General features: G+C 41.9%; 1 protein-coding gene across 5 annotated transcripts in view; it reads left to right on the forward strand.

Moving 5' to 3' along the window:
- Positions 1-17,118, forward strand: part of LOC144684510 (calcium uptake protein 3, mitochondrial-like) — a 175,685-nt gene that overhangs the window by 138,407 nt on the left and 20,160 nt on the right. For all 5 annotated transcript variants that reach the window (XM_078548356.1, XM_078548366.1, XM_078548384.1 and 2 more), the window contains 2 exons: positions 6,062-6,170; positions 8,338-8,495. In XM_078548356.1, coding sequence (XP_078404482.1) covers positions 6,062-6,170; positions 8,338-8,495 — 267 coding nt within the window. The remainder of the gene's footprint in view (positions 1-6,061; positions 6,171-8,337; positions 8,496-17,118) is intronic.

The raw sequence follows: 17,118 nt of genomic DNA on the forward strand, positions 1-17,118 counted from the left end.
TCCGGTGCCTAGGTCGATGCCAGGTGGCCTGTCTGGTTTCATTCCTTTTTTGTGACTTTGTAGCAGTTTGATAAACTGAGTGGCTTGCTGGGCCATTTCAGGGGGCATTTAAGAGTCAACCACATTGCTGTGGGTCTGGAGTCAAGTGTAGGCCAGACCAGGTAAGAACAACAGATAATCGACAATGGTTTCATGGTCATCATCAGACTTTCAATTCCATATTTTTATTGAATTCAAATTCCACCATCTGCCATGGCAGGATTTGAACCCGCGTCCCCAGAGCATTACCCTGGGTCTCTGGATTATTAGTCCAGCGACAATACCACTATTGCCTCTCCTAAGTGCGGCCTGACCAGGGCATTATATAAGTTTAAAATAACTCCTCTGCTTTTCAATTATGTCCCTCTAGAGATGAATACTAATACTTAATTTGTTTTTATCTTAAAGGCCTTATTAACCTATATCACTACTTTTAGTGACTTGTATATCTGTACCCCAGCTCCCTTTGCTCATCTATCCCTTTAGATTCTTATCCAAATAGTAAGTGGCCTCTTTATGCTTCCTATCAAAATACATCACCTCACACTTTCTATATTGAAATTAATATACCAATTACATGCCCATTCTGCTGGTTTATTAATGTTGTCTTGTATTTTAGTGCTGTCTTTCTCAGTGCTAATTATACCCTTAAATTTGATGTCGTGCACAAATTTTGAAATTGTACTTTTGATTCCTGAGTCCAAATTATGTAAAATGAGAACAGTTGTGTTCTGTGCACTGATCCCTGTGGAACACCACTTCCCACCTTTTGCCTGCCTGAATAGTTACGCTTAAACCCTACTTTCTGTTTCCTGTTTTGTAACCAGCTTGGTCTGCATTCTGTTACCTGTTCCCTAAATCCACAGGCTGTGACCTTGGTTATGAGCCTAGTATGCAATACTTTATTAAAGGCCTTTTGAAAATACAAATATACTACATCTACTACATTACCTTTGTTACTTCTTCAAAGAATTCATTAAGATTGATCAAGCATGACCTTCCTTTTGATATCCATGCTAACTACTCTTGACTGCCTGTATATTTTTAGTTTCTAGATCATCTAATAATGTCTCTGCTACCTCTTCCCTAACTTCTTTTAATAAGCATGGATGTAATCATCCAACCCTTTGATTAATTTGTCAATTATCATTCCCTTTTTGCCTTAAATATACTTATATCTTTTTTGATCATACTTCTAGTGCCTATCCCAACTTGTTAGCCTCCCTGCTAAATGCAAAATAAGCATTCAACATTTCTGCCATTTCATTGTCATCATTTGTGCTGTTGTTGTAGCCTCTAGGTTATTCCCCAGCAGTGAGGACCTCTGATATAGCAGTATTTTAATTATGGTATCTGTAGAACATCTTACTTTTATTGAGAATGCATTCATAATAATTCCATTTATGGCAATTTGAATTCTATAACCTGTGACTGAGCTTGAAATGATGCAGCTGTGGAACAAATTCAATCTCCAGTTTTGAAGATGGTAACTTTGTCATGTCTACATTGATTGTTAAAATGCTAATGCCAATGAAGAGGGTATGATGAATTGTTCTGCAATGTGGATTGGTTGGACATGACTTTCCCATAATTCATAACATAGTTATTTCTGAATCTCTGTTATGCTATTGTAATAAGATACTGAGTGGAAGCTAGGCAACTGCCACAAGTTAGGAAGAAGAACTGCATTGGAACACTTGTGCATCCCATGCCATTTTGCTCAAAAGAGAGAACTTGCACTTGCTGTCTTTCTTGATCTTAGGGTAGTTTAAAGTGCTTCACAACCAATTGAGTGTTTCTGAAATGTAGTCACTGCTGTAATATAGGCAAATGCAGCAACCAATTTGTACAGAGCAAGACCCCGCAAACATTAATGTGATAATTACCAAATGTTCTGTTTTGATGGTTGAGGGATAAGTATTGACCAGACCAACTCCCCTGCTTTTCCTTGGATAGTATCATAGGTAGAACTTTTTATGTCCACCTGAGAGAGCAGATGGAACTTCGATTTAATGTCTCACCTGAAAGGTAATTCCTCCAACAGTGTAGTACTCCCTTGGTCATGTGCTCAACTCTCTAGAGTGGGACTTCAGTCCATGACTTTCTGATTCAGAGGTGAGAATGCTGCCACTGGCACAACAAGCTGGATTTTCCCACTGGCTTCGGGACCTCGATATCTGGACCAAATGGGAGTCCCGAGCCTACACCAACAGCTCTCCTGACAGCACAATCTTCCTGGAAGCAGCCCTCTAACTGGCCATTCCCCTGCTTTTGTCCTTTTAAGGATGTCAGGTAGGTTCTCAATCCTGCCAGCCCAATTAGAGAGCCGATAGCTGTAGGTCCTCAGCACCCCAACCGGAAAGGTGGGTGCAGCTGAGGCAGGATGGGACTGTGGGGGCACCTAAACGTGAAGGTGGCCTCGGAAGGGTGTGTTTTTAAAGTTAAAATTATTGGGGGAAAACTGTTAGGAAACCCTCTGGGTGCATCATTTGGACCCTAAGTGCGGCCTTTCCTACCGACCTCTTTGGAGCATGGACCCTCTGGCTCCAAGATCCCCTGACCGGTCACAGGGAGGCTGCCTTCATGTAGATGGTGGCCTCCGCACTCAGCCCACCAGCGGCAAAATGCCAGCGCACCTGCACATTCGGACCTCATTGGGTCCTTAATTAACTTAATTGGCTGCATGTGTCTGTAGTACAGGCAGCTGATCTGGGTCACCATCCACCCACAGGAAACTTCCCTGGAGTTGGGGATGCATTGGGGCCTGTTCTGGCGCAGCACCCTGTTATTTTCCCAGCCCCACTGCCTCTAATCCCAGCATCACAGCTAGGAAAATTCAGCCCAATGAATGCCTCAAATCCAGCTATCCGTAAACCAAAACAAAACAAAAACAGAATTACCTGGAAAAACTCAGCAAGTCTGACAGCATCGGCGGAGAAGAAATCTGTCAACGTTTCGAGCCTCCATGGCCCTTCGGCAGAACTGCAGCATAGTTTCAACAAGGGAGAAATATAAATTGGTTTAAGGTGGGTGGGGGGCGGGGGGGAAGAGACACATTGAGGGTGTGGTGTGAGCAGATAATCAAAAGATGTCAGGGACAAAAGGGCCCCAGCTATGCCTGTCTCTTTATGGGGTATGTGGAACATTCCTTGTTCCAGTCCTACTCCGGCCCCCTCCCACAACTCTTTCTCCGGTACATCGATGATTACTTCGGTGCTGCTTCATGCTCTCGTCGGGACCTGGAAAAATTTATTAATTTTGCTTCCAATCTCCACCCCTCCATCATCTTCACATGGTCCATCTCTGACACTTCTCTTCCCTTCCTTGACCTCTCTGTCTCAATTTCTGATGATAGACTGTCCACCAATATCCATTACAAGCCTACCGACTCCCACAGCTACCTCGACTACAGCTCCTCACACCCCGCTTCCTGTAAAGACTCCATCCCATTCTCTCAGTTCCTTCGCCTCCGTCGCATCTGTTCTGATGACGCTACCTTCAAAAACAGCTCCTCTGACATGTCCTCCTTCTTCCTTAACCGAGGTTTTCCATCCACGGTCGTTGACAGGGCCCTCAACCGTGTCCGGCCCATATCCCGCGCATCCTCCCTCACGCCTTCTCCTCCTTCCCAGAAACATGATAGGGTCCCCCTTGTCCTCACTTATCACCCCACCAGCCTCCGCATTCAAAGGATCATCCTCCGCCATTTCCGCCAACTCCAGCATGATGCCACCACCAAACACATCTTCCCTTCACCCCCCTTGACGGCATTCCGTAGGGATCGTTCCCTCCGGGACACCCTGGTCCACTCCTCCATCACCCCCTACTCCTCAACCCCCACTTATGGCACCTCCCCATGCCCACGCAGAAGATGCAACACCTGCCCCTTCACTTCCTCTCTCCTCACCGTCCAAGGGCCCAAACACTCCTTTCAAGTGAAGCAGCATTTCACTTGCATTTCCCCTAACTTAGTCTACTGCATTCGTTGCTCCCAATGCGGTCTCCTCTACATTGGAGAGACCAAACGCAAACTGGGTGACCGTTTTGCGGAACACCTGCAGTCTGTCCGCAAGAAAGACCCAAACCTCCCTGTCGCTTGCCATTTTAACACTCCACCCTGTTCTCTTGCCAACATGTCTGTCCTTGGCTTGCTGCATTGTTCCAGTGAAGCCCAACGCAAACTGGAGGAACAGCACCTCATCTTCCGACAAGGCACTTTACAGCCCTCTGGGCTGAATATTGAATTCAACAACTTTAGATCTTAAACTCCCCCTCCCCCCATCCCCACCCCGTTTCTTTTTCCCCCCCCCACCCGCTTTTTTTTCAATAATTTATATAGATTCTTCTTTCCCCACCTATTTCCATTATTTTTAAATCTAAAACTAAAACCTTTAGTCTTTCCACCCCACCCCCACTAGAGCTGTACTTTGAATATCCTGTATTCCATTCTTAATTAGCACTTTTCTCAGACAAAGACCACCACCTTCAACACCTCTTTGACCCTTTTGTCTCTGACATCTTTTGATTATCTGCTCACACCACACCCTCAATGTGTCTCTTCCCCCCCGCCCCCCACCCACCTTAAACCAATTTATATTTCTCCCTTGTTGAAACTATGCTGCAGTTCTGCCGAAGGGCCATGGAGGCTCGAAACGTTGACAGATTTCTTCTCCGCCGATGCTGCCAGACTTGCTGAGTTTTTCCAGGTAATTCTGTTTTTGTTTTGTTTTGGATTTCCAGCATCCGCAGTAGCTTTTAGCTTTTTGTTTTTATCCCTAAACCAAAGTTGTCTGAAAACCAGACATTTTTACGAAGTGCCCTGCATCAATTTTAATTGAGTAAAATAAAAAAAACTTACCTAGACAATTCGGCTAGGCTCTGCATTGGTGCGGTGTGACGCCTAACTAGCTATCTCCTTTGCCGCTAGCATGCCAGTCTAGGAATACACTCCAAGCAACCTTTGACCCCTCCCGAACTGATGTGACCCGAAATCTAGCAAGATCTGAAATCTGGCACGTCTTCAGTCCTGAAGTTGTTGGTAATGAGACACTGTACCTGTATTGACAGAAAACCAGGAGTAGGTTGTCTGCCTACCAATCAATTGGAGATGATGCTTGGTTCAAAGAAATCTACAAGCACACAAAATGTAAAGATTTTTAATGTAAAGTTTGCTGCTTTTCTATTTACCTTTATTAAAATGTTGCATTTGAAAATTAAACTAAGTTTTCAAACTTTCCTATGGGGAAAAAATAAGGTATAGAATTCAAAAAAATGATACTTCATTGGTTATGAAAGTCATTTACAATTTTTGCAACATTGCGCTTTTCTTCTTACCTGTTGTGTTCTGCTCACAATGGGACTTAACCACACCAAAAAAGCTGGATGAAGATGCTGATTGGCTGTGGCTCCTTCCATTTACTTAGTTTTTGCACATTTTTTTTTCATTTTCCCATTTTATTATAAAAATACTTATTTTAAGTTCATTTTTCTTAGATTCTAGCTTGGTTTCTTGGCTTCAGAAATATATAAATAAGGTACTGGGTGAAGTTGTGCAATGTTCTAAAGGTTGAAATTTGCAGACAGACATGAGCAAATCTTTTATTTGGTGTCAAAAGTCAAAAGATCTGCCTTAGAGGGCTATGTTTATAGACACTAAAAGTTGCCTGAGCGCTGTAAGTAAACAATTAGTACTTGGCACTCATTAAAGAGTGTGTTCTTTTCCAAAATTTTATTTCAGCTGAATTGTGTTGAAAAGAACAGGTGAAAGAATCTTTGACCTAATCTGTGGAAAGTTTGCTGACCTTCAGAGATTTTTCACTCTGTGAGTGATCATCAAGTCTAGTATTAACCTTCTATTGCTGGGTCATATCACACATGAAGTGTTAGATATGGAACCCCAGAACAATAAATCAAATATAGTACCCAATCAGATACAATTAAAGGCCTCTTAATTGAAACCTACATACCATTTGAGTCACAAAATGTTTCACTTGATAATTATTATATATTGTTTGCGTTTTAGGGCATCACTTTTGATGAATTCAGATCTTTTTTTCAATTCCTGAATAACTTGGAGGACTTTGCCATTGCAATGCAAATGTATAATTTTGCAAATCGATCAATTGGACAAGGTGAGCAAAGTTGTATAATACTAGTGCATTCATTTCAAACTGTTTCCAAAAATATTAGTTCATATGGAGAAAAATCATTTTCATACAGTTCCACGCGCTATGAGATTAGCCTTATTGACAACCTCGTAAATAGGGCCGAAGCCATTTGTTCAGCGTGCAAACTTGATGCTGAAATAGGGTGCATCAAAGCCATCCTGCAGGATAACAGCTACCCTGATCAGATCATTGCTCGCTGTATATTTCACAAACTTATGAATGGGCCTAAGGCTGCCACTTTCAGTCCTGAAAAGTGCCCAGTCTGCCTCAGATTACCCTGGAAGGGTAAGGTGTCTCAAAAATTTGAGCAACAGGTGAAGCTAACAGTTTCATGCTGTTATTGTGCAGTAGCAGCACGAATAGTATTCTTCACCAACAGAATGCTGCCATCAAGCCAAAGAGATGTGCTGCCTATCACACAAATGAGTAATGTGGTATATGAATTTCAGTACTGGTGTACAGGTATGCCAGGTATGTAGGCTGTAAGTCCCAATGTCTGGTGGATCTTATCAAACAGCACATCCCTTCGGCTGTTCGTAACAGGCAAAGTGCAGACTGCATCCATCCAGCCAGTGCTTGCAAAACTCAAAACGTAGTGCCCAACGTTATATGTGATTCTGCGATTGGCGACACTTGCTAAACAATCCTGATTTTGCTAAGAATTACATTGAATATCAATTTAAGATTAGCAGCCGGGCTCACAATGTGGCTCACTTACAAGATGTGCAAGAAGCTACGTATATTCACGTGGCCCTGTCCTTTGCAGAGAGAAGGAGCATGTCCATGCATGATGCCTTTTTCAACTAAACAAAAGCTTGGGGGACAGGCATTCCCTAGTTCATTCTCTATGGCAATGCAATGACCAATCAGTCAACCTGCCTGGTTTGAATTTGAACAAAAGCTTGGCAGTTAACTGTTCCCTGGTGCATTTTCCATGGCAAGGCCTCTACCAATCAGAGTCAATTTGCCAACCAATCAGCACCCTCTGCTCATGCAGTATACATTACATTGCTGTTCCATTTATTATTGGTATTCTTGCAAAGTGTCCTGATGACTGCAAGACAAAAAGCTTCAACCGCATGTCTCTTTTTTCAGCAATACACGAGTTCTGTACTACCAAACAACTAAAAATAATTTTGTTCAGAAATCCTTATATGGCTTGTGTGCTTTGATTCGCAAAGTAGGCTTTGCTTATCAAAGTTCGCTTTGCATGTCTATTTAATATTTTGAGCTATTAGCATAATTTTAAGTAATGAATAGCAAGGCAGTTTTAATGCCTTTTAGCATTGGTTTACAATTTTACAATGATGTCTTAAGTAATTGTTTACTTTGACCCTTTTTGGCCTCTCAGGTTCTTATGTTCTTAAACAGCATTTTAACCCATTTTTGGCTAGTTTTCAATTTTATTTTCAAAGTTATTTCAAAGTTATAAGTCAAAATTATAGGAATTACTGCTTTAAACTCACTGACACTTTTTTTCTCATATTATACATAGACTGATTTTTTTATAGTTTTCCTAAGGTTATCTAGTTAGTACCCTGAATATGGTAGATAGAAGATGAAGTAATAATGAAGGTGATCATGATTTGACCTGAAAATATAAAACATCACTTGGCTGACACTGTAGTAATATCAGCTTTGGTAACAAATTACAAGGAAATATATAATAGATAATAGAATGTTTATTGTAAATATATATGAAAATTAATTCTATATTTAGAAAATTGCTACAGTAACTAAAACAGAATAGTAAGTTGTATCCCTTTCTGAAAGTTTTATTCAGACACTGAATGTTGGAACCAAAGTCATTCATAATACTTAAATTGCTGAGATCAATCTTGATAAATCATTTGCTCATTCGTGTCATATTTTCTTGAATGTGAACGTATATAACTTCTGAAAAGGTTGCCTTTCTCCTGAGTTCACCATTAAAGTTTGCAAAACAATTTTGAAGGTTAATTTTATCCCTTAAATTTTTTTTGGTATTGAAGTCATTTTTAAAATTTTTGTTTCTAACTTTGTCCAAAAATTTAAAGTGGTTCTTAGCTGGGTTTTCAAGCTTTGGCTGATCTGTAACTTATACAAAAGGTGATTTCTTACTTTTAGCTCTTTCTTTGGCATGTTTATACAGATGAGTTCAAGCGTGCAGTATATGTGGCCACAGACCTCAAGCTTTCTTCACACTTGGTAAATACAGTCTTCAAAATCTTTGATGTGGACAAAGATGATCAACTAAGTTACAAAGAATTCATTGGGGTTATGAAAGATCGGCTACACAGAGGATTTAGGGTAAGCATATATATTTTTATAAAAGATTAATGGCAAATTGCTTTGAAAGAATATTTGCTTGTCTTTACAGCTTAATAGGTGATAATTACCTTAGAATCTTGCAATCTGAAAATGCATATTACATCATTAATGCATTTGAAAACAACTGGAATGCCAAGCACGTGTAACTGAAGTAAACAGTAGCACTACTGGATTAGCCCAGTGTTATCTCAAACCTCTATTTAATGTTTAAACTTCCAAGGATACCTTTATAAAATCTTGTCAGGTGAGTAACCATTTTGTTTTTAAATCTTTCATCCATTGAGAGTATGGCCTGTTTAAATGGACCATCCACTGTTGACATATTCAAAATCACTCTTAAATTATTTTTATTGCGCTGTCTGATAAAGTCACATTATTGAGATACAGTGACTTCTAGCTACATTTGATCTTGTATTCACACTTAGTAGAATGACTCTCCTTTTTAAAATAAATTCCTAAAGATATAACTACAGCAGTTTCAATTTAACATATGTGGGAAAAACTATATTTAAAGGAATACAAATGTATGATTCCTTTTCCAGTTTTGGTCTCCATATTTAAGGAAAGATATACTTGCATTGGAAGTGGTACAGTAAAGGTTCAGTAAATTGGTCGCTGGGATGACAGGGGTTGGTCTATAATGAGAGGCTGAGTAAACTGGCTCTACATTCTCTGATGTTCAGAGGAATGTGAGGCTATCTAATTGTAACTACAAAATTCTGAAAGGATTTGATAGGGTGGACGCTGAGACGTTGCTTCTGCTGGTCAGGGAATCTAAACACAGGAGTACAGTCTCAGTATAAGGGGCCAACCATTTCGGACTGAGATGAGGGGAAATTACTTCACTCAAAGGGTTGTGAATCTTTGGAATTCTCTACCCCAGAGGATTGTGGATGCTCCATTGTTCATGATATTTAAGGCTGGGATAGATGGATTTTTGATCTCTCAGAATAAAGGGATATGCGGAGCAGGTGGGAAAGTGGAGTTGAAGCCAAAGATCAGTCATGATAGTATTGAATTGGCAGAGCAGGCTTAACGGTCTACTCCTGCTCCTATTTCTTATGTTCTTGTGTAAAGTGTATTCTAAGAGAAACTATTTATTAGTGGGAGGGAAGTTCCTTTAGTTAAGCATTTCCTTTAAAGTTTCTTTAGTTTAGTTGAGCAATTTTTAAATGCTTTGAAAATTTGTACATCATTGGTGTACATAGCCAAATTGTTCTTGGTATTATTTGATTTTAGGAGCTATTCTGTCAAAGTGAGCATAGAAATTGAGCCTTAATGAAGGAAGTTGTGGAATTTGTACGAGCTAAATTTTTATTAGCTTCTTCTAAAATTCTCATTTGCAAAATCGAACATAACCATTATTTAAAGTCCTGGGTAAGTCCAGTTTGCACCTTGTTACAGATGAATTAAGAAAATTCTGCAGAATTCTGCAACCTTGAATGTTCAGAAATTATTTTGGGTCTGGCACATATTAGAAGCTGGTGCAAGAATTGCAATACCTACACTGTTACGAGCGTTATTTTTGTACGTGTGATGGCATGGGTGCAGCATTAGAAGATGTGTAAGCAGAATAAACCGGAAAGCCTTAGCAGTTTACAGCACAGAAAGACGCCATTTCATCCATCAAAGGTTGGTGTTAAAGGAATTGCCAACAGCCTGGATTAACGTTATACTGGGGTTATACAGGGATCTATTCTGGGACCTCTTTTGTAAACTGTCATCATAAATGATCTGGAGCTAGAAATCTCAAATACCATGACTAAACCTGTAGAAGTTACAAGATGATAGAATGCCAAGCAGAACAGAATGAGTGACAGGAGGATTTGAATATATTTGACAATGGGGCATTAAGGTGGCTGTTGAAATTAAGGAAATTAAGAAATTCATTGGCACCCATTTTCAGGCATGGGAGTCATTATTCATGATATGCTTATATCCATTCGCATTTGAGGTAGGCAGTACACAGACTTTGTGCTGCTTGCTCATTTGCATGATTTCAGCATGCAGCCCCACCCTGATTTTAGTTGTTTTCTGGCTGAACATTCAACAGGAGACTTAGCAGCATACAAGGCTAGTACATGTTCCAGCTAACCTCCAGCTCTTAAAGGCAGTCTGTCTCTCAAAGGGAAGCTGCATTCAATGTAAAGAGGTTGCTGCTGACTGGCACTGCTGCAATTGGAGAGAAGGAAATGTAATGCCAGGGCATAAAGAGGGCATCAAGGATCACAGGTGCGGTGCTGAAGGCCTTAGCCAAGGAGGTGACTCACCACGCAGGGGGTCAGGAGGTCCTCAAGGAAAACACTCAGAAAGGAATGGGAGCAGGTAGCCAGGGAGGCCAATTCCCAGAGTTTGACTCTGAGGACCTGTGGCAGTTCCACAAGAACATAAGAATAGGAGTGAGCTCTTTATCACCTTGAGCCTGTCCCACCTCAGGCAGATGGCTGTCCCTTGATTTGAGCATGACGTCTACTCAACGTCGTTGGTTTTTGCCATGGGTCTTCAAGCGACTGAACAGGCTGATTTTCAGTCTGAAATTCTTTGGGCACTTGGGGCAGGAATTCAAAAGAGTTAATGGGATCCGGAGTGCAGAATTTGCTTTCTTTTCTTTCCTTCCCTGCTGCCACTCTGCCTCATTGAGATGTTTGGATTCAAATTTTGGTGTCATTTTGAATGATTGGTAGCAAGCTCCTCCCAGTCATTAATGTCAGTAGCGCCATGCTTCAAGGAGAGTTTGAGTGTCTTTGAAGTGTTTTCTTTGTCCTCCCCTGGAAAGCTGGCAATTTGAGAGTTGAGATAACAGAACCTGGTGGGGAGACAGTTTTCGATACTCCCTAATTAAAGTCCATTGTAGTTGATTTTGCCTGAATGCTTGTGGAGCTGGCTTCAAGAAGGACACTAATGTTAGTTCGACAATCCTCCCAATGAATCCAGAGGATGCAGCGGAGGCATTACTGATGAAATTTCTCTAGCGGTCTTGTGTATGGCTGATACAGGATCTGGGCCTTGCTGCAATACAGGAGTGTCGTAATTACAACTGCTCTGTGCACTAGGGCCTGAATTTTCAGCTTGGTGGGCAGGAGCGATCGGCCCCCGACAGCGATTTCACGCTGGCTGGCAAATTAATAGCCAGACAGCGTGAAGCGCGCGCTGAAAAGCTAAGCGCTGCTGGGGTGGGGGGAGGGGGAAATGATGTTGATGTGGGCACGAGCGAGCGCTGACAGGTCCTTGAAGGCAGAGAGCTGCCTCGGAACTGAAGACCCGAAACCCAGGAATTAAAGTTTTTAAAATCAGAAAAGAAATGTCCAAGCATCACAATCAGTCACCTGAACATGTAGATTATAAAAATTGTGTCCACAGATTTCTATTTTTATTTTATTTAATAACGGAAACCTCATCCCACCCTTGGATGAGGCCCTTGGATGAGGTTTACTGGAAAATGTAAAAGCCACTTGGCTGATTCGCACGTCTGCCAACTGGAAGATTAGATGGGCTACGTAAAATGGCAGACAATTACGCCATTAATGGGCTTAATTGCCCTCTTAATTGTTGGTGGGCGCGCTTCCAAGCTTTGCACGCGCCCGCCAACTGAAATGTCACGCGAGTGCGGGATGATGTTGGGATGCTCGCCTGGCACCATCTCGCACAATTTCACGTCCGGGCTGGGCGCGCACCTGCCCAATCAGCGTAACATTCCTTTGTTGACTTTTTGGACCTCCTCATGGCCTTCTGAGAGAGATGGCTGCCAAGGTATGGCAAGTGCTCAACATGTTCCAGAGTCTCCTCTTCAAACATATATAGGAGGTGGATTATTTGGCTTACCTGGTCTGGGTTGATATGAGTTTTGTTTTGGCAACATTCAAGGTCAGGTCGAGTCTCTTTTATGCAGAATTGAAGAGATCAAGAGTGGCTTGCAAACCTGGTGCAGAGTGAGCAGCGACACTGCAGCCATCTGCAAACTGTAGATCATTTATGTCTAGAGTGGTCAGTTTAGTTTTGGCATAGAGGCAACTGAGGTGACTAGTTTTCCATCTAGGCAGTATTTAATGCTCACGCCAGAGTACAGTTGATCTTTCATGAAGTGAATAGCTACTTAGATTGTAAATAGTATGGGACTTTCATTCAGCCTTGCTTGTCACTGGTCTGGATTTTGAAGACGAATGTTTCGGATCTCCCACTCGAGGCAGTTGCAGTCCTATTATCAAGGAGGTGTTGCAGGATTGTGATTAAATTTCTTGGACATCAAAATCTTTGGAGCACAATCCACAGAGCCTCACGTTTTACTGAGTCAAGTGTTTTGGTCAGGTCAATGAATGCAATTAAGAGTTCCTGGTGGTGCTCTCAACATTTTCTTGGATTTGTTCAGCAATGAAGACCATGTTAGAGGTTCTGGAAGGTCTAAAGCCACAATGTGTTCAGGGCAGATTTGCTCAGCCACAGGATATAGGCAATTTAGGAGAATGCGTATCAAGATTTTCCCTACTATGGACAAGATCGTTTCCACAGCATGATTTATCTCCCTTCTAAAAGAAAGGTCCAATTATCGCATTCCTGAAGTCGGGGCAGAGTTTTTTTTCTTTCCAAATCCGTAGGATGAGTGCGCGGAGTCTTGATGTGATCAAAAGCCAACCAGCTTCCTCAGCTGGAATACCATTGGGGCTGCAGGCTTTGTTATTTTTCATCCATTTGATTGCGTTTTGCAGCTCTCCTACTGATAGTAAGTCACCCATGGATTCTACCAAAAGGTACTGGGGAATAGCCTGGACAGTATCAGCTGCCACTGTGGATTCATTGTTGAGGAGTTGTTGAAAATGTTCTTTTCAGCATTGACAGATGGCATTGTTATCCTTAAGAAGAGAGACACCATTCTGTGAGCAAAGGGGATTTTGCCCCACTATGCATTATGGGGAGGCGATGGCGTAGTGGTATTGTCACTAGACTAATAATCCAGTAATCCTCTGGGGACCTGGGTTCGAATCCCCCCATGGCAAATGGTGGAATTGAAAATTGAAAAAGTCTGATTGTCGATTGTTGTAACAACCCACCTGGTTCACTAATGTTCTTTAGGGAAGGACCTGGTCTGGCCTACATGTGACTCCAGACCCACAACAATGGAGGGCTCTTAACTGCCCTCTGAACAAAGCAATTAGGGATGGGTAGCCAGTGATGCCCACATCTCATGAATGAATAAAAAAAAATGCGGAACAATCATGGCACATATCTCTTAATACTGTCAGATTTAAAATTAACAATTGATAAGAAAAAATGTTTCTGACTATGCTCCCCAGTGTGCAGAAATTTTTCTCCCAATATACCTTATCTGTTCCTCTTAATATCTTGAAAACATAAATAAATCAACACATAACTTTCTCAATTCTAGGGAATGCAATCCTAGTTTGTTCAATCTCTCTTTGTAGCTTAACCCTTGGAGTCCAGATCTCATTCTAGTAAATCTAACAGCACTATAGGTGTTCCTACAACACATGGACTGCAGCAGTTCAAGAAGGCAGCAGACCACCACCTTCTCAAGGGCAATTAGGGATGGGCAATAAATGCTGGCCTAGCCAGTGATGCCCACACCCCATGAATGAATTTTAAAACATTTAAGTTGCACTTCCTTCAAGGCCAGTTTGCCCTCCCTAAGGTGAGACACCCAGAACTATTCACAGTACCCCAGATGTAGCCTAACCTTAGCTTTGTATAGCTTAGCATGATTCCACCCCTTCGTATTGCCATCCACTAGGTGTAAAGGCCAGCAATCCCCTTTTTGATTATTTTCTGTACCTGTTCATGATATTTTAATTATTTGTGTACCTCAGTTCCCTTAGTCTCTTTGGACCTCCACTGTTTTTTGCTTTTCACCATTTGGAAAGAACGCTGTTCTTTTTAGGTCCACAAAGGATGTCTCCACATTTGCCTATGTTAAAATCCATTTGCCCACAATTTTGTTCATTCACTTAATCTAACTATATCTCTTTGTAATTTTATGTCTCCACCCACATTGCTTACAATACTGCCTATCTGTGTCATCAGCAAATTTGGATATATGGTTTTATATCTCATCATCTAAGCTGTTGATGAATGCAGGAAATATTTGAAGCACTGACACAGATCCCTTCAGGGCACCCCCAGTCACATCCTAACAATTTGAGCACCTGCCCGTTATCACTACTGTTTCCTCCTGATCAGCCAATTTCCTAACTAGGTCAATAATTTCCCTTCAATTCCATGAACTTCAACTTATCAAATGCCTTCTGTAAGTTCATGTAAGTGACACCCGTGACATTCCCTGGTCTACTACTTTAGTCACATACTCAAAAAAATTCAAAAGATTCATCAAGCATGACCTACCCTTTACAAATCCATGCTGACTCTCCCTGATCAGCTGAAAATTTTGAAGGAATTCAGTTACCCTATCCCTAACTATAGACTCCAGCAATTTCATGACAACAGCTGTTAGGTGAACTGGTTATAATTCCCTGGGCCAAAATTCCCCCCCTTTGTGGGGGAAGTGCTGGAGCAGGCAACCCTCCGATTGGCGCCCCTGATTGGGAGCACACCGCCATTTTTTGTGGGTGGGCCAATTAAGGCCCACCCAGCGTGACGCCCACACTGAAGTGCTGTGCGCTCCCTGTGCGGGTGGGGAGGAATGGCAAATGCGGAAGTGCGTTCCGATTTCCCTGAGATTAAGTGCTGCCTCAGGGAAATCGGTTCCCAAAGGGAAAAAAATTGATCTTTGGTAAATTTCATTAACCACCCATGTCCCCTCATGTGACAATGTCACATGAGTTGGGACATGGACATAACTTTAAGTAAAAGTGAATCTTAATTTTTAAATTCAGTCACGAAACCTCATCCCGTCCGTGAATGAAGTTTCATGCTTTTTCAGGTGGCCATCAGCAGTCTACTGGGAGAGGGAACTGCAGGGAGCAGGTCCTAAAGGAAAAAAGAGAAAGGCCCAAGAAGCCCTTTAAGTTAAGTCAAAAGACAAGGACAGGAATCTGGAAAAGGTCCTGCTAAGTGAAGTTAAGAGTGAGGAGCGGAGAAAGACGGCAAACTTAAAGTAAGAAAACTGCAGGATGCAGACTTAAAGCAAAATAGGCTTGCGAGAAGCCAGAAAATCCAAGGAGACAGCCAAAGGTCTGTAACTCTTTACTATGGCCATGTGAAACAGTGGAGTTATGTTGGCACAGCAGAGCATTTAAGAGAGAGTGCGTAGAAAGCAAAGCTTGAATGGATGTGGCAATCCAGGGAGAGGAACATCGGAAGGAGAATTCAAAACCCTGGAGGTAGACCCTTGTGGAGGGCGTCTGAGGGAAAGCATTGTTCAGGAGAAGATTCCAAAGTGGGTTCTTTGAGAGTGGAGATTGGAAACCCTCAGTTGAAAGACGGAGTTCAGTGGGACCAGTTGGCTCACCGTGTGACAGGTGTCTGGGGTGAGTTCATGAGAGATCCATAGCATCTGTTTGGGGTGAAATCTGTGACTTGGTTGCAGAGTTTAGTATGCCTGACCACAAGTCACCTATTGGTTTACATGGACTGTGTACTTACTGTGAACATTAGAGTATAAGATAGTTTTTGTAACTTGTGTTATCCTTAATAATCTGTATTTATCTGTTAAGGTATAGTTGTGGGTGAAGGTGTATTGTAATATAGTTCATTTTTTGTTTAATAAATGTTTTATTCTTTTGTTAAAAGTTCATCAGCTGACTCCTGTGATTCTGTTCAGTAGCCACCCTTCACCTTTCTAAACAAAACATAAAATATCAAACCGGGGTTCCACCCTAGGAACTGACCTGTCCAGTTGTAACATCACCTGGCATCATAACAGTTAGAACAACAGTTTTTTTTTTCAAAAGAAGATTTGTGAATGGGTGTTTTTTTCCTCTCTCAGCTGTTCCACACTTGCCATTGTTATCATATGGCTCATTGGTTATGTACACAGTGCACACTGGGTAAACAGGCTTAGGAGGGGCTTGGGTTGGCATGGAGAGTATGAGGGGCCATGTTGGGGATATTAGGGGGCATGTTGGCATGGAAGGGGTATGGGTAAGACCTTTTCAACTTACCTTTCAAAAGCTTCTCGAATCCAGACAATGGTTCACAACTCCTCTTAAGGGGCTATGAACCCTGAGTCATGTGAGACGCTGGCCCGACTCCATGAAAATCACGGACACTAGGAGATGCCTATCACCGCAATGGAGCAGGCCTGGTCAGCAGTGCAGGGTGCGGGCTCACTACCCACGCACCTATCCTGTGCTAATGAAACAAAAACAGAAACAAAAATTGCTGGAAAAACTCAGCAGGTCTGACAGCATCTGTGGAGAGAAAGACAGAGTTAACGTTTCAAGTCCATATGACTCTTCTTCAGAACTAGTGCTAAGGAAAATTGGGGGTGCCAGAAATGGGGTGGGAATCCCAGAATTTGGGCCCACCCATCATTTTTAAATGATTCCGGAGTTGTTCTGACTCCGAAAAAGTCCAAGCCGAGAATTGGAGGTCATAACATCAGGATAAGGAGTCAGCCACTTAGGGCTGATTTGAGGAGAAATTTCTTCACTCGGTGTTTGTGAGTTTTTGAAGTTCTTTACCTCAGATGACT

This window comes from Cetorhinus maximus, chromosome 1 (genome assembly GCF_964194155.1).
Source record: "Cetorhinus maximus chromosome 1, sCetMax3.hap1.1, whole genome shotgun sequence".
NCBI classification, from domain to species: domain Eukaryota; kingdom Metazoa; phylum Chordata; class Chondrichthyes; order Lamniformes; family Cetorhinidae; genus Cetorhinus; species Cetorhinus maximus.